We start from the raw sequence: 12,445 nt of genomic DNA, 5'->3' as shown, positions 1-12,445 counted from the left end.
TAGGCCACTTTTGTTAAATAAATAACTTATTTTCTTAACCATTCGGCTGCTTGGGCCGATACTTAAGAAAATAGGGGGCGATAAGATTTGATTGCTTTACAATTTCTTAACCATTCGGCTTTTTAGGCCGATACATAAGAAAATAAGGGGGGCACATCAACATATTGGCAGATTGGATAAGATTCATTTTTAAGCCTTGCCGACAGAGATTATTTGTTGCATGCTCAATCCAACAAGAATGGCTACCTTCGTTGGGTGATAGGCTTTCACGTGGTGGAGAATATTTGATTCCAGCATTAATTTCTTGGAGATTGTCGCCCACGTTGGCATCCCTACAAATTCAAAAGCATCAAATAACTAAGGATGCTATTCCATGGAATCTTGGAAAGCCATTTGGTGGAGTTGAATGATTAACCATGATCCTTGGTTAAAATGTTTGTATAGAAATGGGCTATGAGAGCATATTTGGAGCTTTGGTGGTCAACTTCTTCGATGGGGTTTTGGAACTTCTTGGAAGGCTAATTTGGTCGACCGACAATAGTTTGTATTCACCACACCAGCGTGGATTTGAGACTATTGGTTGCAATTCTTGACTTGGTAGGGTGGATATGCATGACTGGGTTGTTACGTAAATTGTCAAGCCCAACGACGACTTGGTAGTTTTTTTTTCATGATGTTTGTAGTTCGCCGACTTGTGGACGGTAAAATTTTCGACCGTGTTTACTTGACCGTGAGTTGTTCTTTAGTCGAAGGAAGCCATAAACATCGGTGAAGTTGTTACAAAGTATTGCAAAGTATTACTCTCGGTGGAATCTTTGACTTTTATGGGCTTCACACATTCTGCCGAGAAGCCAAAACTTATAGATTCAATTAGTTGGCTTTGCCTTTCACTCAGCAAGATTAGTTTCTAGGATCAGCCGAGTGGGACAAATCTTGCCAGCAAGATTGGTTTCTAGAGTCAGCCGAGTGGGACAAATCTTGCCGAGATCATGAGTTATGTTCCTTGCGTATCAACAGCCAATATGGTTCGTGGAAGGCAAGATGATTTTGCCCTCGACCATATATCTCTTCGACCATAGCTTTGGTCATCAAATGAAGGTGGTTAGTCATTAAGGCAGAAGAAAAAAATGTGATAAAATTTGCATGGCCGACAACATTATTCCAAGGCCAAGATTTGATTTTGTATATATATATATATATATAGCTAATGATGTTGGTCTTCGGCCACTCTAAGACCTCGGCCAACGATGGAGTTCCTCGATCACCAAGCATATAGCTAATGATCCTCGACCACTCAATAATAGACCTCGGCCAGCAATGATGTTCCTCGGCCAAATTTTTGCCGATATATGTTAGCCAAGAGGGTTGGTCAATAACAGATACTGGGGAAATCGCCGAGCTGGGCACAAATATATATATATATATGTTATATGCCGATTGCATGGCTGACAAATCACATCAGGCAATCTTGTTTACATGTATATATAGGTAGGCCTGGAGATTTTTATTGACCTCGGCCTCAATTACTCTCGACTTCAGCCCTGGTCGACCCCAATTCTTCTCAGCCTCGGCCCTGTTTTATGATATTGCCAGAACATAGGTGATTTTAATGCCGAGGAACAAGATTTGTTTCGGCAATACGACGAGATGTTGTTGGCTGAACCAGTTAATTTCCTTAATCATTCGGCTTACAGGCCGAAGCTCAAGGAAACTGGGGGGGCAATGTTTAGGCCCGATTTTACACTATCGGTTCGTACGATCAAAGTCGTTGATGAACATGGCTCTCAACCGTTGGATGACAGGATAGTTGAGATAATTATTATTGAAAGATACATTGTGGTTTTAATCATGATATTATCTTTTAATGGTGAATTATCTTTTAATTATGCATGCACGACAGTAGAGATTGATGACTTGTGGTGTTGGTGTTGTCAGATTGAGTATAGGATCATAAAAATTGATGATGGAGTTACAGTGTCCATGCCCTGTGAAAGACTACCAACTATATGTATATATATATATATATATATAAAGCGGATTGATGAAGGACGTGATGTCTGATGGCCTAGACCACATACATATTATATATATACATACATATATATATATAATGGATGGTTGTTTAGATAAATATTATTTGTTCAAAGCCTAGCATGTAGGTTATCTTGGGAATCTTAATGGGATAAAGCATGGCTACGAATAGGTTTTTGATAAAGAGATGAGAAGCCTAGGTGGACTAGAAATGTGATGTGATAAGCCTAGATGGACTGTTAAGTTTGAAAGGTCTTGGAACAAGTCTCACGGCTCAGTTTGAAGGATAGCCCTGGTTTCTGGGTTCTGATGCGGATTAACTTCAGGAATTAGAATTGCAATTAAACTCTGCAACATCATCTGACCGTGCAGAGCAAGTACTTCAGTGCTATAAATACAGATGCAGTGGCAACGAAAAAAAGGACCTCAAATTCAACACACAAAACTGCCCTGCGCAAACTCTCTCAACAACTTTGAGATTTTTTATTTTCTCTTTTCGCTGACACATCTTCCGTTGGCATCAACAGCACTGTGAAAGCAACCGGTGATATCTTAAGTCGGCATAGATAGCTCTGTCACCGTAGAATCAGTCGGTCTCGCAGCATCTTCCGTTGGCATCAATAGCACTACGGCGGGGACGGTTGATTACCTATCCAAGTCTCGGTCGAGAAGGATTTCTGAATCCTTATTGGTCGAGGTCATCTCATCAGCCTTCTCGGCAAAGTGAGGTGTTACAGTTATTACATTCGGCACATTGAAAGCCGAATTCGATTCGTGAACTTTGTAAGAATAGTAGCCTTGTCTTCAGGCTCGAGAATCCAAGAGGTCGAGACGTGTTCCTTTCTCGGCCGCAATCGCAAGACGCAGAAGTTAGTCGCGCACCCAACGCAACATCAACAAATTTACTCCTCGGCCGACGAGGTGGCACGCCCCGCATTCACCGAATGACATAGTTAGCTTATAGATTACTCGGCATGCGCGCCACGTAGGCTTGGTAGTTTCTAGGGTCAACACATTTACACTGTTATCTGTCATGATTAGACTTTCAGTTTGTTTCTTTTTTATTTTGTAAATTCTGTCTGTATCGCCCTTAAATTGGATTATGCTAATCTGCATAAATTTGAGAGTCGTGTTGATAAAAGCTTTGTTTTTATTCTCCTGTTATTGAAAGTAGCCTGGAAATATTTTAAGTTTGTTTTATCTTTATTTGAAAATGAATTATTTTTGTGTTTGCAATCATCTGCAGGTTAATTTCAATTTGAAAAAATCTCTGCCGCATCTTGGTTCCTCCAATAATTTTAGCTGCTGAAGTAGGCTTTCAGCTGTCAAGGTTTCAAGCAATTGAGTGTGTTTGTAAGTGCTTTTTGCTTTCGTAAGATTGTGTTAAAGATTATATAATGCTATCACTAAATATATTTTATTGCATAAGACACCAATTTCCATCTTTGTTATATTAAGCTGCAAAAAAACTTATCTTTTCCGAGACGTTATTCAAATTCTCAATCCAGGTATGTATCCAATTTCACTTACTCTTTATTTTTCAATGCATTTATTAGTATAAATTAACATAACGTTAGTCAAAACTGAACAACATACAAATTATGCTCAATTTATTTTTAATAATTTTTTAGTTGTTATTATCTACGAACTTTCATATCCCGCAGCAACGCTCGGGCACCACCTCCTAGTATCATGCTATATCACAATCATCTTGAAAAATTAACCTTTACACCTCAAATTACACCCCCCCACCCCCCCCCCCCCCCCAAAAAAAAAAACAAGTAAGAAAACAATTTCTAGAGCTTGGCCTTATTTATTTATTTTTGTGGTTTGCTACCCACAAAAGCTAAATGACAAAAACAAAAGATAACCTCTGAACCCTAAAAATCAGTTGAATCTCATGATCTTTGGAGCAAACCTCAACAGCCTATCTAAAGAGTGTAGCATGAACTTCCTTGCAAACAAATAGCAAATATTGGTTGGCTTCCCGTTGTACTCACAGTTGCTTCCATGTCTCAGCTTCTTCAAGAAGTGGATCGTTACATCTGTTCTCATAAACTTAGACGGATGGGGGCCACCCCTCGACCAGTCAACCCAAGTCAACGTCCTGTTAGAATTCTTCTTCCAAAACTTGATGCTTACGTATGTGGGCAAGTAGTGCTCATCAGCGTAGCATGGGGGTATGCAATACCTTGTGAATAACGGGAAGTACTTTTCATCCGAAACCATTCCGGTCGCGATCTCACGGTCCACTTGGAACCACTGTGAGCCTTTTCGCCACTGATCAAGTATGATACGAGGCCGCATTTCGTGCCTGTACCGGTCTCGGCCGACAGGGCCGGGAAGGTCGTAGGCGTCCACGAACGTTTGCTTTGAGTCCATGAGATAGTTGTAGACTATGCTGAAGTTAAAGAGTGGTATGCATGACTCTGAGAGGAGCACAAAACGTTGGTTGGAGAAGTCAAGCAAAGCATTGGCTAATAGGCGACGCTCTGCTTGCACCATGTTAGGTTGACCCCATGTCACAATCTGCACATTGAACCATTTGAGTTAGCATGTAGTAATCATTACACTGGAGAAAATGTTTTGTCATACAATCTGCAAAGTTATATAAATCATCGATTCAAAAGTTAACAGTCTAATAACTTAACATGTTCATCAACTGTTGACAATCTGATAACTTAACATGTTGGTAACTTAATATATCCAACATCAACTATTGATAGTCTGATACCTAGCATGTCTCATCCATCCAAGAAGAAAATATGACACATATTATGCTAATATGTTATGCTTGTTAATTAAGAGGGACTTGTTAGCCTAGCTAGGTTGGCTTTCTCTACAAAAGGTGTAGAATCCAAGCAATGCATGATGCAACAAAATTGAATCCACCACTCAATCCATATGCCAAATTTATTAATATTTCTGAAATGTGAAATTTATATATCAACAGGCTTTATAAAAACATGTGGTGTGTGACATTTGGTTATCTAGAAAGTGTTCATGTATAAGCATTATTTTAACAAAAAAATAAATCACCCCCACCAAATAATTTCCCAATTAATTTGTCAAAAAATATCGCAGGGCAAAACTCATATAGACAGGTTTTAACCATGTTCTTCTTGACACTATATCAGTAATTCCAATTATTTTAAGGATTAAAAGATGAAGATCTGCTTAGATTCTATAATGTGTGTGTGTGTGTGTATCTTATAAAGTGGATTAAGTTATTAAGTTTAATGTATTCTGAAACTTAGATATTATATATATCATTCCTTAAACATGATGCATTGAAAAGAATGTCAACTATCAATATTAATATCCTTTAAAAATATAAATAACTTCTCAAGAAAAGCTTAAGTAATTAAGAGAAGGTAGATTTTTTATACTATCGTGTCGTCTTTACCCGAAAAAAGGGAAGGTAGATTTTCATGGGAGCAGATCCTCTACAGAGTTTAAGGATCAAATAATTTTGGCTTTTAAATTTGATTTTGCAATCAAAAGTTATTGTAGCTTTTAAAAGACAATAAAAAATTTAGCCATACAATTAAATTTTAAGGGTCAGAATTATGTGATCTTAGGCTCCGGAGGTCTAAGTCCCGAGGGGATCTGCTTCCGATTTTTATTGACAAACCTGTCATATTGTAGAATCACACATATACATACTTAAATAAACAAATGATGATTTGGTCTTTCAAAGCCTTGTTATGCAAAATGAATACTTAAGTAATGCAACACTACAGACCAATAATGTATAAAACATGGGCATGAAGTTCTCCACTGTATGAGGCATGTTATGAGGCAAGGCTGATGGCTTTTCCATATACAAACAATGGCCTCAACTCCCAAGCAAAATCAATTTGATTTTACTAGTCCTCCAAAAGGTGATGTGTAGAAAATGGTTAGGAAGTTTTAACGAAAAATCCGCGATACTGTTCATTTTAACGAAAAATTACATTTTATACTAAAAAATCAAACATGGTACTATTTACTTATCCTTTATTTTGTCCTTATCGTTAAAACTCAAAATTTTCAAATCTTTTTCATTAGTTTCCTAAATGGTTAACTAATTAATATGAAAAGAAGTAATTAAGTGTGTAGTATAAAATCTGAATATAAAAATTTTAAAAATTAAAAGAATAAATCTCAGTTTATTACTTTCAAGTTTCGTGATTTTCAACATTTGGTATATGAATTTTTTTTCATCGAGTCATACCTAAAGTTTTTTAGACAGTCTCATACATTCGTTAGTCCGACGATTAAGTCTCCCGTTAATTGATGATGTAATGCTCATGTGAACAATGACTAGGCATCACATATCGGGTCCACGTAAAAATTAAAATTTAAAAACAAAACTTAAAAAAAAAGGATTAAAATTTAGAAAATTTAGAAAATTTAAAAAAAAAACAAGGTAAAAATAAAAAAAAATGAAAGGAAAAAACACCTAAATTCATTCCCACATCCAGGATCCTCCTTCTTCACTGGCTGATTCTACCAATTCTTCCATGCCCTCAAAACCATCTTCCACCCCCTCTGCCCCATGCCCCATGTACCCATTACGATCTTCCCAGTCGAACCCATTGGATGACCTTCAGGGGCTTCGTAGGAAGATCGGCGCCAGATTGGTTGACCTGCTTCCTTCTTCGGCTATGGGTTCAGCTTCTTCATCGCACCAGAACCCCCCAAAATTTCAAACCCTGGCTTTCAATTTTTAGAGAGCTGCTGAGGAAACAGAAGGTATTCCAATGGTGACAAGTCGTCGGATTCGAAGTGGAGTCAAAACAGGGACGGATGGGTTCTAAGATTTGAGGGCGGATCTGAACATAGATGAGAAATGGGCGAGGATGGTTTCTGGGTTGCAAGGTCGATTTGTGCACACGGTTTCTGGCGTGGATGGTTTCTGGATATAAGCATATGGCAACATAAGTGGCATCCATGTACGATGACGTTGCCCCTTTTCTTGCTACCGTTGACCAAAAAGAGGGAGGAGTTCGATTCTGCTTCCCCGTTGTTGACGACAGAGAAGAAAGAGAGAGAACCCAGGCGGTGGTGCCATGGTGGTGCCGATTTGGGAAAAGAGAAATGGGAAATTGGCTTTGGTGGCACTCGAAAAGAAGAGGATGAAAGAGGGGTCGTGAGGGTGGAGGAAAGGGAAAACCCAAATGCCTATGGCTGATTTTTACCTTGTTTTTTTTTATATAATTTTTCTAAATTTTTAATCCTTTTATTTATTTATTTTTAATTTTTAATTTCCACGTACCCTTAATGACACTTGTCCTCTAGTCATTGTTTATATGAGCGCCATATCATCAGTTAACGGGAGACTTAATAACCAGACTAACGGATGTATGAGATTGTCCCAAAATTAACACTTTAGCTATGACTTTGAGACGAAAAAAATTTCATGTACCAATTATTGAAAATCACGAAACTTGAGGGTAGTAAATAAAAATTTACCCATATTAAAATAGTTGTAAAGCTTTACTGTAGAATCCAAAAGAAGAAAAAAAGGGTAAATTACATAGTAACCTATCAGGTTTGAGGTCTATTACAATCTCATACAACATCTTTAAAACATTTCACTTTCATACCTCACGTACTATTTTATTTCAAAATCATACCTCTGTTAGATTTTTCATCCATTGGTCTGTTAAATGCTGACGTGGTTGCCATATTTTTTGCTAATATGACTGCCACATGGCAAAAAAATATTTTTATATAAATTAAAAATATTATAATATTAACCCTAAAAAGAAAGAAAGAAAAGAAAAAAATAAAAAAAAACTGAAAACCCAGAAACCTATTCCCCCTGACCACTTCCTCTCCTCCACTCTCTTCACCTCCCCTCCCACCCCACCCCCGCAACCCCCTACCTTCTCCCTCTCCTCCCTCTCCTCCCTCTTCACCTCCCCGACCTTCGTCTCCTCCCTTCACCACCAAAACCGCAACGACAACGACGATTACGCCGCTTTGGATTCACCTGGTCGCAGACCCTGCCCTTTGTTTTGGAATTCTTCTATTCTTCTTATCCACATCCAGACGCGCTCGTAGCGGCGTGGATCCTGGCGCCGCAGACCCCACCCACCCCACCCTACCCCCCACCATAGTTTTCCATGAATCTGACCTTACAGCCCCCAGTTTTCCATTACAGTTGTCTGTTCTTGTGAAATATTTGTGATTAGAGTAGTGTACTAGGCAACGATGAGGGTTAGAGACCAGGCTCCTAAGTGTGGTGGTACGACGGTCAAGTCCGTGACGGATTCGAAGCAGGTGTGGCGGTTCTTGGCGTTGTTGGATTCGGGTGGTGGTTTGAAGGCATGTGGAAGTAGTAGTGAGAGGGAAAATCTGTGGGTATGGTGGCTAAGGGTGATGAGGTAGGAGAAAGGTTGCGGGAAGTGGGGATATGGTGGGATGTGGTGTTTGGGTTGTAGGAAATGGGGGGTGGGGAGGGGTTGTGGGGAAGGTAGGGTGGGTTTTTCAATTTTTTATTTTATTTTGAGAAGATTCAGGTTAAAAAAAAATTGCCACATGGCAACCACATCAGCACAAATGTAGTAACCATGTCAGCATTTAATAGACTAATAGATGGAAAATACAACGGAGGTATTATTTTTAAATAAAATAGTATATGAGGTATTAAAGTGAAATGTTTTAAAAATGTTGTATGAGATTGTAATAGACCTCAAACCTGAGAGGTTATTATATAATTTACCAAAAAAAAAAAAATTCTTGTGCAAATTTGATTGCGGAGAAAAGTTGAATATCAAAATTAAAGCAATAATGTGTAGTACTATAGTTTAATGATTTTTTATTCTTCAATTGTAAGTAAGAGGTCCCAAATTTAATATTTAAATATGGATAATCCATTATGTGAATTAACTCTAACAATTTTACACCGGGTAGAATATCGTTGTAACAAAAAGGAGAACATATCGCGTACACAAAAAATTTAATGAAGCTAGCATAAAGCATTCGACTCTATACCATCAGTTAACCAGACAGAACACTAAGAAAGGTTGGCTTGGGAAGTAATAATTCAATCATCCACTTTCATATCATTTAGTTTACAAAATTTAATCTCTCTAACATTACTCTTCTAAATATAGTGTGGCGTAATTCAATTTGCTATATATGTATACACGCAAAGTCATCATTGCTTTGAACAACTACAAGTTAATCATATACATTCCTATTTTTTTTATCTAATTTAGATAAAAACACTTGTAACACAAATGCTTGATGAAAATTAATCAAGAAAAATTAGGATTGTAACATGAAAAACTGACCTTACTCGGAACCCTCCTGCCATAAAAAACCGAGTTTTCAGGCATGGGGTCATTGAAATCCGGATTGGCATGGACATAAATGGAGTACAACCCTTCATGTCCTTTGAAGAACATTTCCCAGAGAGGAGCCATTGCCAGGCTCCCTCTCGTCAGAAACATGAATGCAACTTTCGGAGTCCGTTTAAATGGCAAAACCCGCCGTCGCGGCACCAGAGAAGCTCTCCACAACAGCTCATCGTCGTCCATTTCATGCAAAATATTCGGCGACTTAGTGTATTCTTTCAACCCTATTGGTGGTGCCGGGCTGGCGGCGGAGGTATTGGCTTTTGTTTGATTTGTTGGGATATTGAGAGATTGTGGTGGTGGTGGAGAAGATGTTAGATTATTTGTTGGGATATTGAGAGATTGTGGAGGTGGTGGAGAAGAAAATGTTAGATTATTTGTTGCCAAATGAGAGTATTTGTTTTGTGTTGAATGAAGTTGGAAGGGGAAATCTTTGAGGTGGATGCTGAGGGAAGCGCCTAGTGCTAAACCGAAAGCAAAGATTAGAAAACTTGAGACGATTTTATGGAGGTGGATTTGGGCATTGAGGAATTGCTTTGGAAATGAAGGTGGTGGGTAGTGTTGTTGATGCTTATTCATCATTTTTTTTGGGAGCGGTTTTGAAAAAGGAAATTTTATTTGAACTTAGATTTTGTATCTTAACACTTTGCTTCTTTTTATATCCACATTGTATTTGATTTATCTATCATTATCTACTTACACCCAACATTATTTACGAAACCGTCCTTACTTATCAAAACTCAACTCAATCAAACTTCTTTTTACACCCAACTCAATCTACTTAAAAATACAAAATAAAACTATAACCAGTCCATCATCTCCATGGAGCAAATCCCCTTCTCTCTCTCTTTAAAAAATCATTCCATCTCCCATGGTTGTCATCATCTACTCCTCCGTAGTCATCCAAACCTCTTCCTCTTCCTTTTCTTCATCATTTGACATCTCTAAATTTCTAGATCACTAATTAGCTTAATAATCGGTATGAGCTTCTGGTTAGAGTGTTTAATGAGTTTAGTATGTTTCAATTAAATGAGAATCTTCTAGCCTCTATATTCCTATTTGTGGTAGAAAAATGGGTACGTCCATGATAAATTTTGATAGATCAATGAATATTTTAAACCGTGGATATTTATTAGATACAAAAGTTGCGGACAACAATTCACATTACATTGAACTGTGGCTAAAAAGTATATCGTCTTTGCACATTTTATAGGCGAACTCATAGCTAAGCAGTTTTATTGTGGAGCAAAACTTCGAGAATTGACCTAACCTGGATGAGTAATTGAGTTTATGCATTTTAATAATTAAACTGATAAATATTTCGACCATATATGGATTTAATATCGTAGTATCTTTTAGCCTCTATATGCCACAAAAGTTGCGAACAAAAATTCACAATACATAGAATTGTGGTTAAAAAGTATATCGTCTTTACACGTTTTATAGGTGAACTCATAGGTAAGCAGTTTATTGTTGACCAAAACTTCGGGAAATTTTGAATGTATAATTGAGTTTATGCATTTTAATGATTAAATTCATAAATATCTTGACCACATATGAATTTAATATCGTATTGTCTTTTAGCCTCTGTATTGGTATATGTGGCAAAAAAATGGGTACCTCCATGAGAAAATTTTGTAGATCGATGAATATTTTCAATTTGGATATTTATTAGATACCAGAAATTATAAGTCTATTTGTGAAAGTCTAAGTCAATGTCATGTACAATATTTGTTAAGACGTATTTAGGAAACTGTTATTAGCACTCCAAAAATCTCATTCTACACTCTGCACAAGTGTATTTTTCCTTTCTAACTATAGAAAGTTTGGAGTGCTAATAACAATTTTATATATTTATATACATTTTATTTTAGTTTGGAAGTCGACTTCCTTTTTTTTTCTTTCTTTATCAAGATGGGAGTATCACTGATTGTGACCCTGTGCAACTAGTTGTTGATTCGTTTTGAATAATCAATATTATTTCTTACAATGTATTGGACGTATGAATTACAGAAAGAAAATAGTCATGATACAAGTTGAATAGTAGTAATACTAATTAGTAAACAGCTTGTGCATGATGTTTGCTTATAACCAAGTGGCATGAAGGTAAAAATGTGTAGGTTTCATGCATGACTGGAATAGTATTAGTAAATGCATGATGTTTGCTTATATGAAGTGACAAATATGTAGGTTTCATGCATGATTTGGAATAGTATTAGTAAATGCATGATGTTTGCTAATAACTAAGGAGCATGAAGGGACAAATGTGTATGTTTCATGCATGACTTGGAATAATATTAGTCGTCGGGAGACTTTGCATCAATTTGTTTTTGTTTTTAACATGTATATATTAAGTTCTATTTTAATGGGATTGCTCACCACCCTTAAGTTTTGATAATGCCTTTATTTATCATTGTTATGTGAGTTTAATTAAATTTTGAGATTGTGTTTATCCACTACATACATTTCGAATATATATATATATATATTTTTGAGTTGAGTGATAGCATTAGTAAGTTAGATGTTAGATCAATTACCAACAAAATTCGAACTCACGCTGTCATGCAAAAGCACAACACTTTTTCACCACTATGGTAAAGGGTCACTTGCCAACAAGTTGATTGGCTTGTGTGACTTTACTAATACTATTTCAAGTCATGCATGAAACATACACATTTGTCCCTTCATGCCACTTGGTTATAAGCAAACATCATGCACAAGTAGTTTACTAATTAGTACTACTCTTATTTAGCTTGTATTATGACCGTTTTCTTTCTGTTATTCATACGCCCAACATATTGTAAGAAATAATGTTGATTATTCAAAACAAATCAACAACTAGTTGCACAGGGTCACAGTCAGTGATACTCCCAACTTGATAAATAAAGAAAAAAAAGGAAATCGATTTCCAAACTAAAATAAAATGTATATAAATATAGAAAATTGCTATAACACTCCAAAAATCGAATTTGGCACTCCTAACTTTCTATAATTAGAAAGAAAAATACACTTGTACAAAGTGTAGAATGAGATTTTTGGAGTGCTAATAACAGTTCCCTAAATAT

The 12,445-nt window shown here is 36.8% G+C and overlaps 1 protein-coding gene and 1 long non-coding RNA gene across 3 annotated transcripts in view; one reads left to right on the top strand and one right to left on the bottom strand.

The window, feature by feature from the left end:
* LOC126599784 (uncharacterized) overlaps nt 1-3,739 on the top strand; it is a 37,913-nt gene extending 34,174 nt beyond the window's left edge. The window contains exon 4 of the long non-coding RNA XR_007615234.1: nt 3,278-3,739. This is a non-coding gene — a long non-coding RNA (uncharacterized LOC126599784). The remainder of the gene's footprint in view (nt 1-3,277) is intronic.
* LOC126599782 (glycosyltransferase BC10-like) overlaps nt 1-10,024 on the bottom strand; it is a 39,537-nt gene extending 29,513 nt beyond the window's left edge. The window contains exons 1-2 of one of the 2 annotated variants that reach the window (XM_050266227.1): nt 9,318-10,024; nt 3,919-4,560 (exon numbers count right to left, since the gene is read on the bottom strand). In XM_050266227.1, coding sequence (XP_050122184.1) covers nt 3,919-4,560; nt 9,318-9,962 — 1,287 coding nt within the window. In that variant the 5' untranslated portion in view covers nt 9,963-10,024. Of the gene's footprint in view, nt 1-3,918; nt 4,561-9,317 lie in introns of those variants that run through there. The other variant, XM_050266226.1, reaches the window with a different exon arrangement.
* Between the last annotated feature and the right edge of the window lie 2,421 nt (nt 10,025-12,445).

The sequence above is a fragment of the Malus sylvestris genome, chromosome 14, assembly GCF_916048215.2.
Source record: "Malus sylvestris chromosome 14, drMalSylv7.2, whole genome shotgun sequence".
In the NCBI taxonomy this organism is placed as follows: Eukaryota; Viridiplantae; Streptophyta; class Magnoliopsida; order Rosales; family Rosaceae; genus Malus; species Malus sylvestris.
The sequence above is the reverse complement of the archived record's forward strand: the minus strand, read 5'-3'. Positions and strand labels throughout refer to the sequence as shown.